The 26,587-nt window shown below is 44.1% G+C and overlaps 1 protein-coding gene across 1 annotated transcript in view; it reads left to right on the top strand.

The window, feature by feature from the left end:
* Positions 1 to 13,617: 13,617 nt before the first annotated feature.
* The window catches only part of LOC115146113 (gamma-aminobutyric acid receptor subunit beta-1-like), a 54,609-nt gene continuing 41,639 nt past the window's right edge, over positions 13,618 to 26,587 (top strand). Inside the window, exons 1-3 of the mRNA XM_065004188.1 lie at positions 13,618 to 14,227; positions 14,334 to 14,425; positions 14,565 to 14,632. Coding sequence (XP_064860260.1) covers positions 14,148 to 14,227; positions 14,334 to 14,425; positions 14,565 to 14,632 — 240 coding nt within the window. The 5' untranslated portion in view covers positions 13,618 to 14,147. The remainder of the gene's footprint in view (positions 14,228 to 14,333; positions 14,426 to 14,564; positions 14,633 to 26,587) is intronic.

The raw sequence follows: 26,587 nt of genomic DNA, 5'->3' as shown, positions 1-26,587 counted from the left end.
GGCCAGCCGAAGACAGCGCCACGGCTCTGCTTACCCAATACACCTGTGCAGGATAACTATTCAGCACACCTGCAAGGCATTCCCTAATCAACTGATTAGGGAATGCAAGCTGGACCTCACTCAAGAGGAGCAGTTAGGAAGACACCCTGTGCCTACTCTCTTACTTACAATGTGGTTCTCTCTCCTTCCACATACTCTTCAGGAAGAAAGTTACAGACTCTGCCATTGAGGCCACACCGCAAGAGACTACAGGTGGCCACCATCTTTAACCACCCTCTTGCCTGAACGGCTTGTGGACTAGAACGCCAGAGAAACTAAAAGCTAAAGTAAACACACTCTTGTGTGGTTACTCGTTGTTACTTGTGTAGTTGGGCACACCCCACTCTCCCGACAGCATGATAATGCACAGCCCCGTGTTGCAAGGATCTGTACACAATTCCTGAAAGCTGAAAATATCCCAGTGGCCTGAAACTCGCCAGACATGTCACCCTTTGAGCACGCTCTGGATCGATGTGTGCAACAGTTCCCGCCAATATCCAGAAACTTTACACAGCTATTGAAGAGGAGTGAGACAACATTCCACAGGCCATAATCAACAGCCTGATCAACTCTATGCGAAGGAGATGTGTCGCGTTGCATGAAGTAAACCAGATACTGACCGCCTAACTTTTGTTTTTAGGTGTCTGTGACCAAAAGATGCATATCTGTACACCCAGTCATGTGAAATCCATAGATCAGGGACTAATTAATTAATTTTCTATTGACTGATTTCCTTATATGAAATGTAACTCACTAAAAAAGAATTGAAATAGTTGCATGTTGCGATTAATTTGTCCCCCATGAATTATGTAACCCTCCTTGGGACAATTGAGATATCATGTGTGACTAACAGATTTCTATTAATTACTATAGCTGCTGCCAATCAGTGTAATTTTGTAAATGCCAGATCTCTTTGGCAAGACGCATCATTCACTCAAGTTTCATCAAAATCTACTGAGATCATGCGTATGACTAACGAACATCCACAGTTCCTTTATCATGGGGGACAATTAAAGCCCAACTAAGAAACATTTGAACCATTTGCTGTGAAATTGTTGGTTTTACAGTGTAGTATACAAACCAGGAGGAAAATATACAGTTGAAGTCGGAAGTTTACATCCACTTAGGTTGGAGTCATTACAACTCGTTTTTCAACCACTCCACAAATGACTTGTTAGCAAACTATAGTTTTGGCAAGTCGGTTAGGACATCTACTTTGTGCTTGACACAAGTCATTTTTCCAACAATTGTTTATAGACAGATTATTTCACTTATAATTCATGAGGCAGGAAAATGATGTGGATATATTGAAGCAACATCTCAAGACATCAGTCAGGAAGTTAAAGCTTGGTAGCAAATTGGTCTTCCAAATGGACATGGACCCCAAGCATACTTCCAAAGTTGTGGCAAAATTCCTTAAGGACAACAAAGTCAAGTTATTGGAGTGGCCATCACAAAGCCCTGACCTCAATCCCATAGAACATTTGTGGGCAGAACTGAAAAAGCCTGTGCGAGCAAGGAGGCCTACAAACCTGATACATTTACACCAGCTCTGTCAGGAGGAATAGGCCAAAATTCTCCCAACTTACTGTGGGATGCTTGTGGGAGGCTACCCGAAACATTTTACCCTAGTTAAACTATTTAAAGACAATGCTACCAAATACTAATTGAGTGTTTGTAAACTTCTGACCCACTGGGAATGTGATGAAAGAAATAAAAGCTGAAATAAATCATTCTCGCTATTATTATTCTGACATTTCACATTCTTAAAATAAAGTGGTGATCCTAACTGACCTAAGACAGGGAATTTTTACTAGGATTAAATGTCAGGAATTGTGAAAAACTAAGTTTAAATGTATTTGGCTAAAGTGTATGTCAACTTCCGACTTCAACTGTAGTAGTGAAAAATATGTGTCACGTAGCCCCGGATTACACCTACTGAAATGTATCTTGTGATGAGATCCCCCCGTCCGATAAGATCCGATCACAGTTGCCAGGACTGAAAGCTTCTGGACAGATTGTGAGTTGATCCGGTGAAATCACTCCCTGAGGTGTGTGAGAACACACTTACTGTGACTCTGTGTGAACACATTGAGCACATTAATTTGCCTTCTAATGATTCACAATTACTGTTTATCATAACGCAGAAAGCGTTATGATTGTATGATGTTCTTGTAACGCTACCGGAGAACCCTTTCGTTTGATAGGATTATGTCTAAATTGTCAGTATCTCTGATTGCCATCATTCTCACTTCAGATACTGATATGGCTAGGTTGGTGGTGTCAGACAGGTTACCAGGGCAACCAGCCACACACTGCGTCTGGGAAATCTTCCACTGAAGATGCTGTCATCTTTGAAAAATAATGTGTGTGGGCATGGGAGGGGGGAGAGGGGTTCGGTTCGTCCTCTTGGGTAGCCTTACCCAATGATGCTTCTCGAGCAGACATAAACTGTAAGTCTAGGTTAAGGTTAGGGTTAGTGTAAGGGTTAACAATCTGTACAACTGGCATGACAAATAAGGAATTCCATTATTTCAGTTGAACCAAATCAGAGACCACCCTAAACTCTAACCCTTTAGTCCAGCTGAAGTAAATACTTCCTTATTTCTCACACTAATTGTACTGTGGCAATTCCCATATGTTTCATGATAAAAAAAACATTGTGTTGATGCTGTTGCACTTCATTTGAACTTCACCTTTGATATGTAATTTAGCTTCATGCGCTAGTTTTTACTTCTCTTCAGCATCTGCATCTGGCGCAAACTCAGTGTGTGTGTGTGTATGTGGTTGCTTGCAAAGCATGTGCGTGCACTAGCCCCAGGCTGTACAAATGAGTGTGTCTTTGTTCTATAAGTACACAGTGGAACAAGCAGGCAGCAAGTGTGAGGTGAATGCCTGCCTATGGGACTCAGACTCTCCTCAGACACAAACACTAATCACAAATGGCACTTTGTATGGATGAGGAGATCAGAAAGACCCCAGAATGTCTGTTACTGTGTTTGTCTGCTCTCTCTCTCTCTCTCTCTCCTCTCCTCTTGCTCTCTCTCTCTCTCTCTCTCTCTCTCTCTCTCTCTCTCTCTCTCTCTCTCTCTCCCTCCCCTCCTCTTGCTCTCTCTCTCTCTCTCTCTCTCTCTCTCTCCCCTCCTCTTGCTCTCTCTCTCACTCTCCTCCTCTTGCACTCTCCTGACATCTTGCTCTCGCATTCACTCTCTCTCTCACCCCCCCACTTTTTTGCTTACTTGCTCTCTCTTTCAAACACACACACACACACACGTTTATTTTTAGAGCTGACTCCACAGTCCACTCAAAGTCTTTCTATGTTTCATGTCATTGATGACTCTAAAGACACTGAGGGTGAAGTACAAATACAGTTTATCTATACCCTTTTTATACTACTGTACCAACCCTAACTGTAATATTCTGGCCCAGATATTTTTCACATTGTCCTACACAACATGGTTCCAGCAGCTATGGTGGATGTGTAACCAGGCCAGTGAAGAAAAGCTTGGCTTTTTAATTTTTTTTACATCAGGTAACTAGACGTCTTTTTTTCATGATGTCATTCAAACGTAAGGGAAAGACGCCATACTTTTTCATCCTGCATTTCACACCCCTGACCTTGGGAAACACTAGTCTGGAGATTTGGTTGTAAGTGTATGGCCGGCAATGTACACTGTGCTTATGGTTGTAGGAAGCACATTCCACAACTAGATGCCGATAGAGGTCAGACAATATTTCTCTGGGACTGATTAGTGTGTTGTTGAGCCTTGCATCATGCTTGTTCCAGTGAGACTGTATTCACGGTAAACCCTGCATTTGTCGGCTCATCGGATATTGCTTTTACATTTCCAATCACACTATATAGCGATGAACTTCCGCGATACTGATTGAGGCAAAAAATACATACATTTCAAATGGCAATTACAAATGTAAGCAAACTTTAGATCAATCATGATGATTATAATGAGATTCAGTTGCATTTGCATGTTGAGATGGTTGTGTTGATACTGCAGTTAAAATCTGCTTACCTGCATTAGGCTACTTGCAGTGGGACAAGAGTTATATGGCACTCAAACCACCAAGACATAATGGCAAAAATAATATTTGTATACAGTTATTATTATTTCGGTACTTGAAAATGATGGAATGATTAGACAGTGGCTTCACAGTTACAGTGTCAGCTAAAGGGCTTGACATATTTCAAACCACTAGAGGGCATAGAGTTTTTACAGTTCACTTTTACTTTAACAGACACAATTCAATTACATTCCTCTCCTGTTCAATGTACCTCCTTTATATGATCTACCAATGTGGGGATTACCTTTTTGATATTGTTTGATGTATTTTGATATCCTAAGTAAATCAACAGTATGTTATAATATGAATTTGTATACAAATAAATAAATAGTGAATACATTATTTACTTTCTCTTTTTGAAATTGATATGGATTGATTATTGATAACCATATTGATTTATTGATTGTCATGCTTTATATACTTCATGGTATTTTTATATTACTACATGTTGGCCACAGGAGGTTGGTGGCTCCTTAATTTGGGAGGATGGGCTTGTGGTAATGGCTGGAGTGGAATCAGTAGAATGGTACCAAATATATCAAACACATGGTTTGATGCCATTCCATTTGCTCCATTCCAGCCATTATTATGAGCTGTCCTCCCCTCAGCAACCTCCACTGATGAAGGCCTAAATCTTACATTCTTACTCACTAACTTCACTGTATCTTTAGCCTACTTGTTTTTTTAATGTAAAATGACTCATCATCTATAGCCATTCCAAATACACTATATATACAAAAGTATGTGGATGTAACAGTTAAGCTTCCGTCCCTCTCCTCGCTCCTACCTGGGCTCGAACCAGGGACCCTCTGCACACATCAACAACTGTATCGTTACCCATTGCTCCACAAAAGCTGCAGCTCTTGCAGAGCAAGGGGAACAACTACTTCAAGGCCTCAGAGCGAGTAACGTCACCAATTGAAACACTGTTAGCGCTCACCACCACTAACTAGCTAGCCATTTCACATCGGTTACACTCACCCCCCTTTTGACCTCCTCCTTTTCCGCAGAAACCAGTGATCCGGGTCAACAGCATCAATCTCACAGTTTTGCTTTCTTCTCTCTCCTCGCCCCTACCTGGGCTCGAACCAGAAACCCTCTGCACACATTGACAACAGCCAAACAGCCACCCTCAAAGTATCGTAACCCATCGTACCACAAAAGCCATGGCTCTTGCAGAGCAAGGAAAACAACTACTTCAAGGCCTCAGAGCGAGTAACGTCACTGATTGAAACGCTATTAGCGCGCACCACCGCTAACTAGCTAGCCATTTCACATCGGTTACATGGACACCCCTTCAAATGAGTGGATTTGGCTATTTCAGCCACACCTGTTACTGACAGGTGTATAAAATCGAGCATGCAGCCATGCAATATCCATAGACAAACACTGGCAGTAGAATAGCTTTACTGAGGAGCTCAGTGACTTTCAACGTGGCGCCGCCATAGGATGCCACCTTTCCAAAAAGTCAGTTCGTCATTTTTATGCCCTGCTAGAGCTGCCCCGGTCAACTGTAACTGCTGTTATTATGAAGTGGTAATGTCTAGGAGCAACAATGGCTCAGCCTCGAAGTGGTATGCCACACAAGCTCCCAGAATGGGGCCGCTGAGGGCTGAGGTGCGTAGCGCATAAAAATTGTCTGTCCTTGGTTTCAAAACTCACTATCCAGTTCCAAACTGCCTCAGAAAGCAACGTCAGCACAAGAACTGTTCGTCGGGAGCTTCATGAAATGGATTTCCATGGCCGAGCAGCTGCACACAAGCCTAAGTTCACCATGCGCAATGCCAAGCGTTGGCTGCAGTGGTGTAAATCTCGCCGCCATTGGACTCTGGAGCAGTGGAAACACGTTCTCTGGAGTGATGAATCACGCTTCACCATCTGGCAATCCGACGGACTAATCTGGGGATGGCGGATGCCAGGAGAACGCAACCTGTCCCAAAGCATAGTGCCAACTTTAAATTTTGGCGGAGGAGGAATAATGATCTGGGGCTGTTTTTCAAGGTTCAGGCTAGGCCCCTTAGTTCCAGTGAAGGGAAATCTTAACGCTACATCATACAGTGACATTCTAGACAATTCTTTGCTTCCAACTTTGTGGCAACAGTTTGGGGAAAGCCTCCTGTTTCAGCATTACAATGCCCCCGTGCACAAAGCAAGGTCCATACAGAAATGGTATGGCAAGATCGGTGTGGAAGAACTTGACAGACTGCACAAAGCCCTGAGCTCAACCCCATCGAACACCTTTGAGATGAATTGGAATGGCGACTGTGAGCCAGGCCTAATCGTCCAACATCAGTGCCCAACCTCACTAATGCTCTTATGGCTGAATGGAAGCAAGTCCCTGCAGCAATGTTCCAAAATCTGGTAGAAAGCCTTCCCAGAGAGTGGAGGCTGTTATAGCAGCAAAGGGGGGGGCCAACTCCATATTAATGCCCATGATTTTGGAATGAGATGTTCGATGAGCTGGTGTCTGACTTAGTTCTGACCTAGTGAATGACCTAGTTCACTAATTGTATATGTTACTTATTAACTACAGTAATTAGACATTGTGAACATGTGACCTTTGTAGCCAAGTGTATGACTCATGATGCATTCATTCATTCATTATACTGCATGCATTCACTTATGCAGCACTTTTGCCTATGGTGGCTAAGTCTTTGCATTGGTTAGTTCCCATACAGTATACACACTGAAAACACATCAGAGCAGATTCTGATTCAGATTTACAGTAATTCATATTCAGTGTTTTATTTTCATGACAACTTGGTGAGAAACTTACACAGTCACACTGGCTGCAATGGCCCAAAGGTATTTAGTCATTGGAAACAGCAGTTATATATGCATCCCCATGACAGAGTAAACATATCAGCATGTATTGTACGTTCAGTATATGTCACTTTATATCACCATTAACTTACGGTAAGTCTGTTTGGAAGTTTGAGAGTGATCTGAAAAACACAGGAATAAGATAATTCATGTGTATGGTGTCTCTCTCTGCAGAGTATACTTGGTGAAAAGATAGAAGTCAGCTACTGTGGCCCTGACAACAGTCATTATGAATGAGCCCTGTCAACAATGTGCACATTGGTCTTCTCTGCAGCTGTTGTGATGACACTTAGCACAGAGATGAAACCTAGCTGAGCAAATAATGCACATCATCAGCGCATCCCAGGGAAAATACATCATCAACTACAGAAAGCTAGTGAATGGTGCACGGCGTTATCAATTTATTCACTAAAGACTTTTAATCTGGTACACATCCATTCTAGAAAAATGGATTAGTCTGGGGATGTACATTCCTTCTATTTGTATTTGTATTTGTATTTAACCTTTATTTAACTAGGCAAGTCAGTTAAGAACAAATTCTTATTTATAATGACGGCCTGCCAAAAGGCAGAAGACCTCCTGCGGGGACGGGGGCCTGGGATTTAAAAAAATAAATATAGCACAAAACACACATCACAACAAGAGAGACACAACACTACATAAAGAGAGACCTAAGACAACATAGGGCAGCAACACATGACAACACAGCATGTAAGCAACACAACATGACAACAATATGGTAGCAACACAACATGGTAGCAGCACAAAAACATGGTATCCATCTTATGTTACAACTGGAGACGTGGTGCTTCCCATAAGAGCAGCAATGGAAAAACAACAATGAAAAAAACAATTAGGTCAGTTTTCATTATAATTTGACATGGTGAAAGGCTGCAGAGAGGGACAACCCAAGGACATAAAGATGTAACGGCGGCTTGTAGACAGTCTTAGCTTAGTCTTAGTTATTTATTCATTAACCCTATACATATCTAACACTCCCACTCCAATATCCCTGCGCATTGTAAATATGGTTTTGGTACTGACTCTGGAACTGACCCTGTATACATTTTGGGTGACGCACTGGTCTAAGGCACTGTACCTCAGTGCTAGAGGCATCACTAGACCCTAGTTTATCCCGGGCTGCATCACAACCGGCCATGATCGGGAGTCCCATGGGGCGGCGCACAACTGGCCCATCGTCGTCCGGGTTAGGGGAGGGTTTGGCCTGGGTAGGCCTTCATTGTAAAATAATAATTTGTTCTTAACTGACTTGCCTAGTTAAATAAAGGTTCAATAATAATACATACATATATCCTACTTACTTTCTCGTGTGTTCTACTTTACTTTATTTTTATTTTTATATAGTACAACTGATATTGATTCATGCACAGTTGGGAAAGAGCAAGCATGTGACACAAACAACTTGAAACTAGATATGAACAGCATGTCCATTATACACTCTTCTTGGTCCATTTTCAGTGTGATACGAACAGTTACCGACATTCTTCCAAATTGTTATCTAACGCACCACCAAGGGCAGGGGAGAGCAGATGCCCTGCCTCTGGGGGTTGAGGGGGGCAGAAAGAGGGGAGGAGGAAGAGGAGGATGGAGGGTAAAAGTGGGAAAAGAGGCAGCTGGTGCCAGAAGTCACATGGGCAACACCTCTGCCTGCCTAGGAGGGGAAGGGGGAAGGGGGCCAGGTAGACTAGAGTAGCAGTAGAAGGGAAGGAAAGCTAGACATGGCAACATAATAGCAGCACTAGGGTTGAATATACAGCATTGTTGTGGCCCCTGATTGCTGTTCTGTACCTTTTGTGTATTGACTACAATAGTACAAACATGAAGGTGACTCACAATCAAATCAACAGACAGTCTGAGATGAGAAGAACAGAACAATAAAGGAACATAATACCACCTTGTTTTTTTCTATTTTGTTTCTTGTTGACTATCACATTATCGTAGAGATACATTGCAAGGCAACTGTTAGAAATATAAGCTTGCATGGTGCAACATTTACTTTTATCACAAGAAGACATAATGAAGTAAATGGAACATGACTATTACAAAATGTCTAGGAGCATCTAGTTGACCTACCAACCAAATCTCAAGGTTTAAAAACAAACATGAACTGAAACTATATCAAATGATTCAAATGAAATGAGAGCACTGGGTGTTGGTGAAGGTGTGTGGCCCATAACATACATGCAGCATGGCAGCTGTCCTTTCAGCACCACAAGGGGCCATACATTTTTCAGCACCTAACCAGACTTCATTCAGTGCATATGAACAGCAAACAACCAGGAGCACTACCTGTGGTGGAAGGAGTGTGACCATGGTAGCTATCCTTTCAGTCCCACTAGGGGCCATAAACTTTTCAGGGTCAGTGCTATGGACAGCTCCAAACCAGTCTTCCTCCAGTGCAGATAAACAGAAATTAGTCAGCAGTAGGTGTGAGTGAAGATGTGTTCCCGATTGGCTGTCTTTTCAGCACCACTGAAAGGAACCGTAAGGTTTTCAGAACCATAGACAGTTCCTATCCAGGCAATGAGAAGCAACTATGAACACTAACTAGCACAGGTAACTAAACTCAGCAAAAAAATAAATGTTCATTTTTCAAGACCCTGTCTTTCAAAGATAATTCGTAAAAATCCAAATAACTTCACAGATCTTCATTGTAAAGGGTTTAAACATGCTTGTTTAATGAACCATGGACAATTAATGAACGTGCACCTGTGGAACGGTCGTTAAGACACTAACAGCTTACAGACGGTATGCAATTAAGGTCACAGTTATGAAAACTTAGGACACTAAAGAGGCCTTTCTACTGACTCTAAAAAACACCATAAGAAAGATGCCCAGGGTCCCTGCTCATCTGCGTGAACGTGCCTTCGGCATGCTGCAAGGAGGCATGAGGACTGCAGATGTGGCCAGGGCAATAAATTGCAATGTCCGTACTGTGAGACACCTAAGACAGCGCTACAGGGAGACAGGACGGACAGTTGATCGTCCTCGCAGTGGCAGACCATGTGTAACAACACCTACACAGGATCGGTACATCCGAACATCACAGCTGCGGGACAGGTACAGGATGGCAACAACAACTGCCAGAGTTACACCAGGATCACACAATCTCTCCATCAGTGCTCAGACTGTCTGCAATAGGCTGAGAGAGGCTGGACTGAGGGCTTGTAGGCCTGTTGTAAGGCAGGTCCTCATCAGACATCACCAGCAACAACGTCGCCTATGGGCACAAACCCACCGTCGCTGGACCAGACAGGACTGGCAAAAAGTGCTCCTCACTGACGAGTCGCGGTTTTGTCTCACCTGGGGTGATGGTCGGATTCGCGTTTATTGTCAGGAATGAGCATTACACCGAGGCCTGTACTCTGGAGCGGGATTGATTTGGAGGTGGACGGTCCGTCATGGTCTGGGGTGGTGTGTCCCAGCATCATCGGACTGAGCTTGTTGTCATTGCAGGAATTCTCAACACTGTGCGTTACAGGGAAGACAACACCACCCTCGTGGTACCCTTCCTGCAGGCTCATCCTGACATGACCCTCCAGCATGACAATGCCACCAGCTATACTGCTCGTTCTGTGCATGATTTCCTGCAAGACAGGAATGGCAGTGTTCTGCCATGGCCGGCAAAGATCCCGGATCTCAATCTCATTGAGCACGTCTGGGAACTTTTGGATCGGAGGGTGAGAGCTAGGGCCATTCCACCCAGAAATGTCCGGGAACTTGCAGGTGCCTTGGTGGAAGAGTGGGGTAACATCTCACAGCAAGAACGGGCAAATCTGGTGCAGTCCATAAGGAGGAGATGCATAGTAGTACTTCATGCAGGTGGTGGCCACACCAGATACTGACTGTTACTTTTGATTTTGACCCCCCCTTTGTTCAGGGACACATTATTCAATTTCTGTTAGTTACATCTGTGGAACTTGTTGAGTTTATGTCTCAGTTGTTGAATCTTATGTTCATACTAATATTTACAGATGTTAAGTTTGCTGAAAATAAACGCAGTTGACAGTGAGAGTACATTTCTTTTTTTGCTGAGTTTACCCTGATCGCCTATTGGAGTACCCAGTACCATCATCATTCTAACCTTGTGTAATTGTATTGTACATTTATTGTTCGAAACATAAAACCAAATCCATTACTTTCCTCTCTAGACACCCATACAGTACTTGCAAGGTCTAAGGCAGTCTACACCATGAATAATTATCATCTAAGTTCTTATTTTAGTTCATTTTCATTTGAGAGCCACACAAAGAATGAAACACATAGGCTTCATGGATATGCCTTTAGGGGGGATCCAGTTGGTGTCCAATAAGAGGAATTGACAACCCTGGTTTGCAGGCATGAGACTGTTCACACTTATGGGTATTACTCATTATCACATGTCTAGGAAATTAGAAAATGGTTAGTGACTTTTTAAAACTGGATATAGTGGCGGACTGGGAACAAAATTAGACTCTGGCATTTCAGCTACACCGGCCCACTTCTGCTGTACCACACAGGTAAAAACATTTTAACAGGCCAATGCGCTGCATCACTCTCTTTTTCCCCCAAAAATAAATACAGTACCAGTCAAAGGTTTGGACACACCTACTCATTCCAGGGTTTTTATTTATTTGTACTATTTTCTACACTGTAAAATAAAAGTGAAGACATCAAAACTATGCAATAACACATATGAAATCATGTAGTAACCAAATAAGTGTTAAACCAATCGAAATATTTTTTTCTATTTGAGATTCTTGTAAGTAGCCACCCTTTGGCTTGATGACAGCTTTGCATCCCCTTGGCAATCTCTAAACCAGCTTCATGAGGTAGTCACCTGGAATGCATTTCAATTAACATGTGTGCCTTTTTAAAAGTTCATTTGTGGAATTTCTTTCCTTCTTAATGTGTCTGAGCCAATCAGTTGTGTTGTGACAAGGTAGGAGTGGTATACAGAAGATTGCCCTATTTGGTAAAAGACCAAGTCCATATTATGGTAAGAACAGCTCGAATAAGCAAAGAGAAACGGCAATCAATCATTATTTAAGACATGAAGGTCAGACAATCTGGAAAATTTCAAGAACTTTGAAAGTTTCTTCAAGTGCAATCACAAAAACTATCAAGCACGATGATGAAACTGGCTCTCATGAGAACCACTACAGGAAAGGAAGACCCAGAGTTACCTCTGCTGCAGAGGATAAGTTCAATAGATTTACCAGCCTAAGAAATTGCAGCACAAATAAATGCTTCACAGAGTTCAAGAAACAGACACATCTCAACATCAACTGTTCAGAAGAGACTGTGTGAATCAGGCCTTCATGGTCAAATTGCTGCAAAGAAATCACTACTAAAGGACACCAATAAGAAGAGTAGACTTGCTTGGGCCAAGAAATACGAGCAATGGACATTAGACCGGTGGAAATCTGTCCTTTGGTCTGGTCTTATGGTGCTTTGCTCGTTACACTGTCAGTGATTTATTTAGAAATCAAGGCACACTTAACCAGCATGGCTACAACAGCATTTTGTAGCGATATGCTATCCCATGTCATTTGCGCTTAGTGGGACTATCATTTGTTTTTCAACAGGACAATGACCCAACACACCTCCAGGCTGTGTAAGGGCTATTTAACCAAGGAGAGTGAAGGAGTGCTGCATCAGATGACCTGGTCTCCACAATCACCCGACCTCAACCTAGTTGAGATGGTTTGGGATGAGTTGGATCGCAGAGTGAAGGAAAATCAGAAAACAAGTGCTCAGCATATGTGGGAACTCCTTCAAGTGTGTTGGAAAAGCATTCCAGGTGAAGTTGATTGAGAGAATGCCAAGTGTGTGCAAAGCTGTCGTCAAGGCAAAAAGTGGCTACTTTGAAGAATCTAAAATCTTAAATATATTTTGATTTATTTAACACTTTTTTTGTTTCCTACATGATTCCATATGTGTTATTTAATAGTTTTGATGTCTTCACTATTATTCTACAATGTAGAAAATAGTAAATAAAGAAAAACCCTTGAATGAGGAGGTGTGTCCAAACCTTTGACTGGTACTGTATATGTGTTTTTTTCTTTCAGCCTGTCCACCCACCCACCTATAAAATGGTCCAGATGGCCAATCCACCACTGCTTCTCACTCCCTAGCAAGTAGGCTTCAACTGATGCTGAACCATTTTACCCAACAGAAGTCATGAATCTTTAAGCAGTTCTGTCCTGTGATGCATCACCAAACCCATACTACATGGCCACGTATTGGTCCTTGGAGACAACCTGAGAGCTAAACCAGTATGAAGACCAAGGATAAGTAAAATGCATTTTTCCACCAATTGATTCACAGAACTGATACTTCTGGCACATGGTATTTGCAGGTTCACCCCCCCCCCCCCCCCCCCCCCCCCATGATTTAACCTGAAATAATCATGTGGTCTAGCACAAGGTGACCAGTAACATGAAAATTCGTTTCATTTGGCCAATTAGTCAGAAGTATGTCAATATCATCACTAGAAATAGCAGAACATTTCTTCTTATACATTCTGTAGCATAGTCCTGTAGCACGTCATGCAGCTGCAAGGGCCATTGCAGCTCCAATAGCTCATCCTTCTCTCATTAAATAATTATTGGTGCGTTGCGATTTGTAATGCGTTTTCTGGGTTTAAAAAATAAAAATAACTTGGGCTCTAGCCCGTGACGAGTGGCGAATGGAATGCGCTACGAGTGAGCTCGGGCGTACAGGTACACCTCAGAAATTGCGCAGCTCCTCAGACGTGCTTGTTTTGCACGATGCCCCACATAGGGCTGACTAAAGGTGAATGGAGAGCCGCGTTCAATGCTTATTATTTTAAGATCTTCAGCCGACCAACACAGGGATACCTGCTTGATGCAAATCTGCTCCGGACACTGCTGTGTCTGCTGAAATGCTCGAATTAGCCGGAGGTGATGGGATCTGCCTAGCATATTGATACGGTTCAGCTACTGCATGCATCCCGGCGACCCCTTCCCTGTGCCAGCATCGACAGCTCAGGTGAAACGCGAATACCGTTTTTCTATCGAAGTCGCCGAATTTTTAACGAAATAGCGTGTTTTTGTGCAAATACAATTTGAATGTTGGTAAAACGACGCGCATGCGTTGTCTTGGAATAATTGGGCAGCCTGTGACAAAGTTGCATTTCTGAAATCTTCGCTCAAAGTCATCTATCTCTCTGATCAAAGTTAGTGATGTGGACGGCTTTGGACCGCGGACGCTGGGAGATTTTTTGTCTTTTCCTAATGGTCGCCATGGTCTGCGGCGCTCAAAGGTGAGATCCCACGGGTGTGATGTCTTGTTTCTGCCTATCTTGCCAGTCCATTACTCTGCATTTTTTAATTAAGATTCTGAATCAATACCATATATTTTCCCTTTAGCGCCAACGAGCCTAGCAACATGTCATTTGTGAAAGCGACCGTGGACAAACTGCTTAAGGGGTATGACATTCGTCTGAGGCCTGATTTTGGAGGTAAACTCCTTTTTTCGGGTGAAGTCTACCCAATGCTGGCTAATGACTAATAACAAGTCGCATTTAGATTAATTTGTCGTGTCGGCGAGCTGTCTGATTAAAATGCCACTGATACCTGTGTTCTACTTGCGATTTAAAGGTGCCCCTGTGGACGTTGGAATGAGCATAGATATCGCAAGTATCGACATGGTTTCTGAAGTCAACATGGTAAGTAGCCTACCTAATGTTTTTTTGTAAGGGAGAGATGTGCCTCGTGCAACACATGTTAGATAGGCCTAGTAATATGATATCGCAGAACACATGATAACCGCTTGGGTCATTTTCTAATGTCTGCAGATGTGCGTCTTCCATGCCACTGTCTTCTAGATGTAATGATAAATCCTTGTATTTTTGTATTTGCCCTTGTTTGGCCACTAGTATAGGCCTAACGTTTTCACGTTGACCAAAATGGTTCACTGCATTTCAGCAGCAAGGAGAGCTACCGCAATGTGTCAAATCCATCCATATGCATTAACTTCCCTGTGGTGTCAGAACCAGTAAAGACAGATAATTACCGATATATATAAAGACAGTGAGCATTGGTGCTGCACATCGATTTTTCCAATTGAGCTATTCTACACACGTGTGCACCTACATATCTGTGAGGTGTCTTTTATACAGTACACACTCTGACAGAGGATAAAGTGACTAGGAGGAGACTGATATATTGTGCATGTTTTCTGGTTTGGCCTCAATGCAGTAATTACATAACGTTGTCAGTGACTCAACAAGGAGGCCCAGTAGAGACAAATTGTGATGCTGAATTTGGGCACTTAGTGTGTGCATATGAATGCAGCAGCATTGTCAGGGTGCCAGTGATGGATACAAATGAATTCATGCTTGGTTCAACTGGTCTTACATATGTAAAGAAAAATAGTAACAGTAGACAAGAGTGTAAAGTGTGTGTGTATGCTTGCATGGAAAGGAAGAAAACACTTTTTTCTGCTCAGCGGTGTTTATGGAATGTCGGGTAAAGTTCAAGGTTTTCATGATATTACCTAAAACTGCCGTCTTTACAATAATATTGCTCTGGGAGCTTTTGCATTCCCATTTTGATGGTCGAAATGTGGTCTGCAAAGATATGTCTACAACAATTTCTGGGAATGTCATGGGAATATTCTTAAAATGGCTCCGAGTGTCTTAAAACCGCCGGAAAATTGCATGACAACTGGATATAGAGTGATGTTCGAAGAAAATGTTGCAAACATTTTTTAAATGTTGGAAGGTGTCTGGCTGAGTGTTTTCGTATAAATGTACAAATGAGCAGGCATGCTCACAAAACCAACGTGTGTCTCAGTGTGTGTAAGCAGATAAAAAATATATATTTACAACAAATAGGAATGTTACAAGAATAAGGAGTATTGAAAACTTTGTGTATGCTGCCCCACGGCACCTACTGCCAATTCACCTTCTGAAGGACACAGTTACATAATCCATGTCTCAATTGTCTCAAGGCTTAAAAGTCCTGCTTTAACCTGTCTCCTCCCCTTCATCTACACTAATTGAAGTGGATTTAACAAGTGACATCAATAAGGGATCATAGCATTCACCTAGATTCACCAGGTCAGTCTATGTCATGGAAAGAGCAGGTGTCCTTAATGTTTTGTACACGCAGTCTATATACAGTACCAGCCAAAAGTTTGGACACACCTGCTCATTCCAGGGTTTTATTTTTACTATTTTCTACATTGTAGAATAATAGTGAAGACATCAAAACTATGAAATAACACATGGAATCATGTAGTAACCAAAAGAGTGTTAAACAAATCAATATATATTTTCTATTTTAGATTCTTGTAAGTAGCCACCCTTTGCCTTGATGACAGCTTTGCACAACGGTGCCCACAAACTCTTAGGAACTACACAAAGCTGTCCCAACAGCAGAATCTCAACAGCAGTCCCAACACATTACCACTGCTACACCTGGCTATCAGCGGGGCCTTGTCTGGTAGCAAAACAGTTCATTTAGCCTCATTTACTGACTTTAAAAAAACATAGCTGACTTGCTTAAACAAATGTGGTTTCTACTGACAATTGAGTATACAAACTATGGCATAAGGGGACGACAAGCGGATAAGAGGTAATCCGTAATTTAGATTAAGACAGTAATGAGCTAGCTAGGACGGATTGTAGTCAATATAACTATTTGTTCAGCACTTTTGAAATGTACAGCGACAGAATTCAGAACATGGACCGTTCTTAGTGTTCTCCCTATACACCAAGTCAGAACCGAAGGATAAATAAAGGGGGCATATATGCAGACAATGAAATCTCTTACAATATTCATTGATAACATTTCTCTAAAACAGGTTATAGGCTACATGTGTACCACCAAATCAGAACAGGCCAAATTAAGAGGGAAAAATAGACCAAGTTATTAGGATGAGGCACATGGGCTACTAACAGCTTATTACACAACATACCTGTATGTATACTGTAGCTAAGGAAGTAATACTATCTCCCTGGCATATTACATAATTTATGCAGCAGCATACAATACATTTTTGGACTCACTGTCACAATCGTTGTAATAACATTCGGACCAAGGCGCAGAGTGATATGGGTTCCACATCTTTTTATTTGTGAAATGCAAAAAAACAATAAAGAGCAAACGACACGTGAAGCTATGGAGTGCTCACAGGCAACTACACATAAACAAGATCCCACAAAAACCCAGTGGGAAAATGGCTGCCTAAATATGATCCCCAATCAGAGATTACGTCTAAACAGCTGCCTCTGATTGGGAACCATACCAGGCTAACATAGAAATAAAACAACCTAGATTACCCACTCTGACCTAACCAAAATAGAGAATAAAAAGGCTCTCTATGGTCAGGGCTTGACAGACCCCCCCCCCCCCCCCCCCAAAGATGCGGACTCCGGCCGCAAAACCTGACTCTATAGGGGAGGGTCTGGGTGAATATCTAGCGTTGTTGGCAGCTTACCCACTCCGCTCGCGGATACGCCAGCAACGGTGGCGGCTCTGGTGCAGGACGAAGATCCCACTCATCACGCAGATCCAGCATCGGTGGAGGATCTGGTTCGGGACTTTGCCCCCGCCCAGACCATGGGTCTAGGCATGGAGCCGGGTAGAACGCCGTGCCCAGACTGGGCCTCGGCGCAGAGGAGGACCTCGGCCATGGAGCTGGGTTGAACGCCGCACCCGAACTGGGCACCAGCGCAGAGGAAGGCTCCGGCCTTGGAGCGGGACTGGATGCCGTGCCTGGACTGGACTTTGCCTCTGCCCAGACCACAGCAGGTCTGGCCATGGAGCCGGGTAGAATGCTGTGCCCGGACTGGGCCAAGGCGCAGAGGAGGACCTCCGCCGTGGAGCTGGATTGAACGCCACACCCGGACTGGGCGCCGGCGCAGAGGAAGGCTCCGGCCTTGGAGCGGGACTGGACGCAGTGCCTGGACTGGACATTGGCACAGAGGAAGGCTCCTGCCATGGAGCAGGACTGGACGCCGTGCCTGGACCGGGCACCGGCGCAGAGGAAGGCTCCTGCCATGGAGCGGGACTGGACGCCGTGCCTGGCCTGGACATCGGCCCCCGAAGAAGGCTCCGGCCTTGGAGCTGGACTGAAGGCCGTGCCTGGACTGGGCACCGGCGCAGAAGAAGGCTCCGGCCATGGGGCAGGACTGGATGCTGTGCCTGAACTGTACATTGGCGCAGAGGAAGGCTCCTGCCATGGAGCGAGACTGGACACCTGACCTGGACTTCGGTGCAGAGGAAGGCTCCGGCCTTGGAGGTGGACTGGACGCCGTGCCTGGACTGGGCACCGGCGCAGAGGAAGGCTCTGGCCATGGAGCTGGACTGGACACCGTACCCGGACTGGGTACCGGCGCAGAGGGAGGCTCTGGACATGGAGCTGGACTGGGCTGGGGAGGCGCACTGGAGGCCAGATACGTGGAGTCGGCCCGGTTTTCACCCGACTGATGACACGTTCCTCCAAACGCCATACTCCTAGCCAACTCCATTCTCCGGTATCCCTCACACTGTTCCAACGAATCCCAGGCGGGCTCTGGTACTCTCCTTGCGTCGACCTACCACCTCTCTATCTCCTCCCAGGTTGTCTCCGGCTCTCTCCTCGGCCCCGCCGACCACCCCGTGTGCCCACCCGCAATTTTGGGGACTGGACACTGTGCCTGGACTGGGCATCGGGGGAGAGGAAGGCTCCGGCCTTGGAGCTGGAGTGGACGCCGTGCCTGGAAGCTCCGGACCGTTGACCCTCGCTGGAGGTTCCGGCCCGTGGACCGTCGCAGGAGGTTCCGGCCCGTGGACCGTCGCAGGAGGTTCCGGCCCGTGGACCGTCGCAGGAGGTTCCGGCCCGTGGACCGTCGCAAGAGGTTCCGGCCCGTGGACCGTCGCAGGAGGTTCCGGCCCGTGGAGGCCTAGTGCGTGGAGCCGGCACAGGTGGTACCGGACTGGTGACACACTCTTCAGGGCAAGTGCGAGGAGCAGGCACAGGTCGTACCGGGCTGGGGAGGCGCACTGGAGGCCTAGTGCGTGGAGTCGGCCCGGGTTTCACCCGACTGATGACATGTTCCTCCAAACGCCATACTCCTAGCCAACTCCATTCTCCGGTATCCCTCCTCACACTGTTCCAACGAATCCCAGGCGGGCTCTGGTACTCTCCTTGCGTCGACCTACCACCTCTCTATCTCCTCCCAGGTGGTCTCCGGCTCTCTCCTCGGCCCCGCCGACCACCCCGTGTGCCCACCCGCAATTTTGGGGGGGGCTGTCCTTTGGGCTTCTGTTGTGGCCTCGAACCCCGGCGTCGGCGCTGTCCTCCCTTCTCTCCTTGCGTCTGCTGCCAAGGAAGGCGATCCTGTCCTGCCAGGATTTCCTCCCAAGTCCAGGATCCCTTCCCATCCAAGATCTCCTCCCAAGTCGAGGATACCTTCTCCTCCTAGGCACTGGTCCTGGTGTCATGTTCGTCATATGAATCAGACCAAGGCGCAGCATGGTATGCGTACATTCTTTATTTATAAGAATGAACACTGAACAAACTAACCAAAATAACAAAACATTCTTTATTTATAAGAATGAACACTGAACAAACTAACCAAAATAACAAAACGACACGTGAAGCTAAACAAAAGAGTGCTGACAAGCAACTACACATAGCCAAGAACCCAACAAACACAAAAGGGAAATGGCTAAATAAATCTAAATATGATCTCCAATCAGAGACAACGATAAACAGCTGCCTCTGATTGGGAACTATATCAGGCCACCATAAACCTAGACCTACAAAACCCTACACATACAAAACCCCTAGACAATACAAAACCCCTAGACAATACAGAAACTAGCGTATCCACCCTAGTCACACCCTGACCTAACCAAAATATAAAGAAAACAGAGATATCTCAGGTCAGGGTGTGACAGTACCCCCCCCCCCCCCTCCCCCAAAGGTGCGGACTCCCGGCCGCAAACCTGAACCTATAGGGGAGGGTGTGGGTGCCCCCCCCTACGCTGAACCGGACCGTGGATCATCGCCGGAGGCTCTGGACTGCGGATCATCGCCGGGGGCCCTGGACTGGGAACCGTCTCTGGAGACCCCGGACTGGGGACTGTCGTTGGAGACCCCGGACTGGGGATCGTCGCTGGAGGCTCCGGACTGGGGATCGTCGCTGGAGGCTCCGGACTGGGGATCGTCGCTGGAGGCTCCGGACTGGGGATCGTCGCTAGAAGCTCCGGACTGGAGATCCTCGCTGGAGGCTCTGAACTGTGGACCGTTTTTGGAGGTTCCAGACTGTGGCCCGTCGTTGGTGTTTCCGGATTGGGAACTGTTGCCGGAAGCTCTGGAATGGGAACTGTCGCCAGTAGCTCTGAACTGGGAACTGTCGCCGGAAGCTCTGGACTGTGGAGACTCACTGGAGACCTGATTCGTGGTGCCGGGACTGGTGGTACACTGATGCGCATGGTGTCTGACCAGTCACACGCTCCCCACAGTAAGCACGAGGAGTTGGCTCAGGTCTCCAACCAATCTCCTTGTGTGCCCCCCAATTTTTTAAATTGAGGCTGCCTCTCGGGCTTCCGTGCTAACCGTGTCCCCTCGTATCGTCGCCGTTCCTCTTGCTCTATCTCCCCCTGCTCCCATGGCAGGCGATCCTTTCCTGCCAATATTTCCTCCCACGTCAAGGATCCTTTACCGTCCAAAATCTCATCCCATGTCTTCTCCTCCTGAACACGCTGCTTGGTCCTTTTATGGTGGGTTCTTCTGTCACGTTCGTCGTATGAATCGGACCAAGGCGCAGCGTGGTATACATACATTCTTTATTCATAAGAATGAACACTGAACAAACTAACCAAAATAACAAAACGACACTTGAAGCTATACAAATGAGTGCTAACAGGCAACTACACATAGACAAGAACCCAACAAACACCAAAGGGAAATGGCTACCTAAATATGATCACCAATCAGAGACAACGATAAACAGCTGCCTCTGATTGGGAACCATATCAGGCCACCATAAACATACAAATACCTAGACCTACAAAACTCTAGACATACATAAACCCTAGACAATACAAAACCCCTAGACAATACAAAAACTAGCGTATCCACCCTAGTCACACCCTGACCTAACCAAAATATAAAGAAAACAGATATCTCAGGTCAGGGCGTGACACCTGGTGGGTGGGGATCTTCTGTCACGATCGTCGTAATAACATTCGGACGAAGGCGCAGCTTGATATGGGTTCCACATCTTTTTATTTGTTCAATGCAAAAAATATATATAAAGAGCAAACCACACGTGAAGCTAGGGAGTGCTCACAGGCAACTACACATAAACAAGATCCCACAAATACCCAGTGGGGAAATGGCTGCCTAAATATGATCCCCAATCAGAGGCAACGCTAAACAGCTGCCTCTGATTGGGAACCATACCAGGCCAACAGAAATAAAACAACCTAGATTACCTACCCTAGTCACACCCCGACCTAACCAAAATAGAGAATAAAAAGGCTCTCTATGGTCAGGGCGTGACACTCACCTTGTTGTGCTGTGCTCACTTGAACAGGAAGATGGCGCGGCGGTCCTTCATGGGCAAATTTTGTCATCAAACTTTGTCATTAAAGTCTGGCATTCTCTAGAGTTATGGTGCTTTCAAGACAATTGGGAACTCGGAAAAAAACAAGGTTGAATCATGATGATGTCAGTGATCTTCAGGTCGTAGCTCTAGAAAGAGGCTAGAGTTCCCGATTTACAATTCCAAGTTGGATGACAGTTCAAAACTTATTTTCCCAGTTGGAGCTCGTTTTTCCCAGTTGTCATAAACATAAGATTTTCCAGTTCTGGGTCAACAGTTGTTTAGAGCGCGGGAGAAATCATGCTGGATTGACAGCATGGCCAATGTTGAATGTTTAGCATTTTAAGCTTGGAAAAGAGAACCTTAAACAGAGAATTGGGACCACAATCCCACTCCACTGAATAGCAGGCTAGTGATTGCTTTGCAATGCTTGCAGTTAGCCACTGATCCCTTCCAAACCACTCATTGTTGAATTTGCGATTTCCAACTTGTTGTGTAATGCTAATGTCCAATGGCCGATGAGCACCGATACGTTTTATCTATAATTTCTCTTCATTATTACTCTTCAATGACAAGGATCAAAAAGGATGTGCCAGTAGATTGTCGACTTGATTCATGATGATGACTGCTAGCTAAGATAGTATGATATTGACATGATCAGTCCAATCAACGCTACTGTAGGTATAAAGTGATTTGATGTAGTTTTATCTGTGGCCAATGACCTTGAGCCTTTTTGGATTGGCACTTCTAATGTAATTCTATGGCAGCATCCAAGGGGCTTGAATTTTCCAGCTCTTCCCATGAGTGACAGGACACTGAGCCAATCACGGTGTAACTAGAGAACATTACCAACCCCTATGCTCCGTATTTTCCGCTAGCTGCCCCACCATAAACAGAAAACACTGATCTAGGCTGAAACACCTGCATTTTGGAGCTGCCTTACTCAAGAAAGCAAAAAAGAGGCCATGTTTGTATGGAGGCTTTATTAACTCAATTATATATTTTTATTTTTTACATTGTTTGCAAGCTGATATGTGACACGTATTAATGCCAAAATATCAAGCAAAACAGACAACCCCCCTCCCCCAAAATATATTTTACATTTTAATAATTACAATAATCATATTTATTTTTGTGCAAAAAATGTGCGGCTCAAAACAGGTGGGTCTCTGCAACTGTCCTGAGTGACGGTCGCCACTGGTTACATGCATGCATATATATACAGTGCATTCGGAAAGTATTCAGACCCCTTGACTTTTTCCACATTTTCCACAGTTTCAGCCTTATTCTAAAATTGATTAAATTAAATGTTTTGCGCCTCAATCTATACACAATACCCCATAATGACAAAGCGAAAACAGGTTTTAGTTTTTTTTTGCCACAAAAATAAAAAATAAAAAAAATGAAATAGCTTATTTAAGTATTCAGACCCTTTGCTATGATACTTGAAATTGAGCTCAGGTGAATCATGCTTCTATTGATCATCCTTGAGATGTTTCTACAACTTGATTGGAGTCTACTTGTGGTAAATTCAATCGATTGGACATGATCTGCAAAGGCACACACCTGTCTATATTAGAGGTCGACCGATTAATCGGAAAGGCCGATTAATCGGAAATCTGTATTTTTGGACACCGATTTGGCCGATTTTTAAATATTTTTTTTTACACCTTTATTTAACTAGGAAAGTCAGTTAAGAACACATTCTTATTTTCAATTAAGGCCTAGGTGGGTTAACTGCCTTGTTCAGGGGCAGAAAGACAGATTTTTACGTTGTCAGCTTGGGGATTTGTTTTTGCAACCTTCCGGTTACTAGTCCAACGCTCTAATCAGCTGCCTTACATAGCACTCCACGAGGAGCCTGCATGGCAGGCTGACTACCTGTTACGCGAGGGAAACAAGAAGCCAAGGTAAGTTGCTAGCTAGAATTAAACTTATCTTATAAAAAACAATCAATCTTAACATAATCAATAGTTAATTACACATGGTTGATACTACTAGTTTATCTAGCGTGTCCTGCGTTATATATAATCAATGCGGTGCCTGTTAATTTCTCATCGAATCACAGCCTACTACGCCAAACGGGTGATGATTTAGCACTGTCGTTGCACCAAACCTAACCATGAACATCAATGCCTTTCTTTAAAATCAATATCAGTATATATTTTTAAACCTGCATGTTTAGTTAATATTGCCTGCTAACATGAATTTCTTATAATTAGGGAAATTGTGTCACTTCTCTTGCGTTCCATGCAAGCAGTCAGTTATTTTATGCAGCAGTTTGGGCCGCCTGGTTCGTTGCGAACTGTGTGAAGTCCATTTATTCCTAACAAAGACCGTAATTAATTTGCCAGAATTGTACATAATTATGACATAACATTGAAGGTCGTACAATGTAGCAGCAATATTTAGACATAGGGATGCCACCCATTAGATAAAATACGTAACGGTTCCGTATTTCACTGAAAGAATAAACGTTTTGTTTTCGAAATGATAGTTTCCGGGATCGACCATATCAATGACCAAAGGCTCGTATTTCTGTGTGTTATTATGTTATAATTAAGTCTATGATTTGATATATGATAGAGCAGTCTGACTGAGCGATGGTAGGCAGCAGCAGGCTCGTAAGCGTTCATTCAAACAGCACTTCCGTGCGTTTGCCAGCAGCTCTTCGCAATGCTTCAAGCATTGAGCTGTTTATGACTTCAAGCCTATCAACTCCCGAGATTAGGCTGGTGTAACCAATGTGAAATGGCTAGCTAGTTAGCGGGGTGCGCGCTAATAGCGCTTCAATCTTTGACGTCACTCGCTCTGAGACTTGGATTAGTTGTTCCCCTTGCTCAGCAAGGGCCGCGGCTTTTGTGGTGCGATGGGTAACGATGCTTCGAGGGTGGCTGTTGTCGATGTGTTCCTGGTTCGAGCCCAGGTAGGGGCGAGGGGAGGGACAGAAGCTATACTGTTACACTGGCAATACTAAAGTGCCTATAAGAACATCCAATAGTCGAAGGTATATGAAATACAAATGGTATAGAGAGAAATAGTCCTAAACCTAAACCTAAAACTTCTTACCTGGGAATATTGAAGACTCATGTTAAAAAGAACCACCAGCTTTCATATGTTCTCATGTTCTGAGCAAGGAACTTAAACGTTAGCTTTTTTACATGGCACATATTGCACTTTTACTTTCTTCTCCAACACTTTGTTTTTGCATTATTTAAACCAAATTGAACATGTTTCATTATTTATTTGAGGCTAAATAGATTTTATTGATGTATTATATTAAGGTAAAAGAAAAGTGTTCATTCAGTATTGTTGTAATTGTCATTATTACAAAAACAAAACAAAAAAAATTGGCGATTAATCGGTATCGGCTTTTTTGGGCCTCCAATAATCGGTATCGGTATCGGCATTGAAAAATCATAATCGGTCGACCTCTAGTCTATAAGGTCCCACAGTTAGTAGTGCATGTCAGAGCAAAAAATGAGGTCGAAGGAATTGTCCGTAGAGTTCAGAGACAGGATTGTGTTAAGGCATAGATCTGGGGAAGGGTACTAAAACATTTCTGCAGCATTGAAGGTCCCCAAGAACAGAGTGGCCTCCATCATTCTTAAATGGAAGAAGTTTGGAACCACCAAGACCCTTCCTAGAGCAAATTGAGCAATCAGGGGAGAAGGGCCTTGGTCAGGGAGTTGACCCAGCCAGAGCCCGGACTTGAACCCGTTTGAACATCTCTGGAGAGACCTGAAAATAGCTGTGCAGTGATGCTCCCCATCCAACCTGACAGAGCTTGTGAGGATCTGCAGAGAAGAATGGGAGAAACTCCCCAAATACAGGTGTGCCAAGCTTGTAGCGTCATACCCAGGAAGACTCAGGCTGTAATCGCTGCCAATGGTGCTTCAACAAAGTACTGACTACAGGGTCTCAAAACTTATGTAAATGTGATACTTAATTTTGCATTTTTCTAAATTAGCAAACATTTTTTTAAAAATGTATTTTTTTTGTCATTATGGGGTATTGTGTGTAGATTGATGAGGAGAAAAAATGATTTAATCCATTTTAGAATAAGACTGTAACGAAACAAAATGTGGAAAGAATCAAGAGGTCTGAATACTTTCCGAAAGCCCATTATGTTTTTTTTTTTATCACAGGTTAAATGATATACTGCAAATCTTGTCACGGTATGGCTTTACTGTAGCTCTGAATATGACGTATGTGTGTGTTGCTGGCGCTTGTTACATACAGTACATGCATATACTGTTGTATGCTATACACACTGGAGATCATGTGGTGTTTTGTGATAGTAACAGGGTGGGATTGCCATGCACTGCCAGCTAGTCAGTCAGTCAGTCACTGTGGCTGATCAGCAAAGCTTCCTCCTGGTCAGACTTGGCAGTACTGTGGACATGACACTGGCTAGCAGTATTCTACCAGCAGGACTGAGTCATAACCTTCGGTATACACAAACAGTCTGCAAATCATGCCTGTAGGAAAATCTGGTTAGGCAATAGCATTACAGTAACTAATGTGAAAAGGTTAAACATTTGTCCAATGTTCATCATTGGTAAGGTCCTGCAGATTCTCAACTCTATAGTTCTTTCAAACACACTAATGATATTCACAATTGCCTCTCAAATACCCATTTTGTTTTTGATTGGTGAACCTTTTCAGTTCAATAATGATAATACCAAAGTAATAGCTATAATAACATATGAATATATCTATAATAGATCATTATATCTCGTTTCAACACAATTGATAATTTATGAAGAACAGACTATTTGCACAAAATTATTATAATTTAGGCTTAGATTCAATCAGATTATGCATTAACCAGCGGTATCCGACACCCACATAGCTGTTGTTTTGCCAATGTTAGATGTGTAACTGCATTGGAGCTGTCAAATCGGTGAGCAGCTGCTCTTGATCATGGTCACAAAGCCACACCCTTCCCACTCGCGTTAAATGTGGTGGGCCGGGCTCTTGCAAGCTAACTTCAGGTTGTCAGATGAACAGTGTTTTTCCCCCGATACATTGGAGCAGGTGTTAAGAAGCACGGCTAGGTGGGTCATGTTTCAGAGG

The sequence above is a fragment of the Oncorhynchus nerka genome, linkage group LG18 (genome assembly GCF_034236695.1).
Source record: "Oncorhynchus nerka isolate Pitt River linkage group LG18, Oner_Uvic_2.0, whole genome shotgun sequence".
NCBI classification, from domain to species: domain Eukaryota; kingdom Metazoa; phylum Chordata; class Actinopteri; order Salmoniformes; family Salmonidae; genus Oncorhynchus; species Oncorhynchus nerka.
This window is presented reverse-complemented; position numbering and strand designations above follow the sequence as displayed.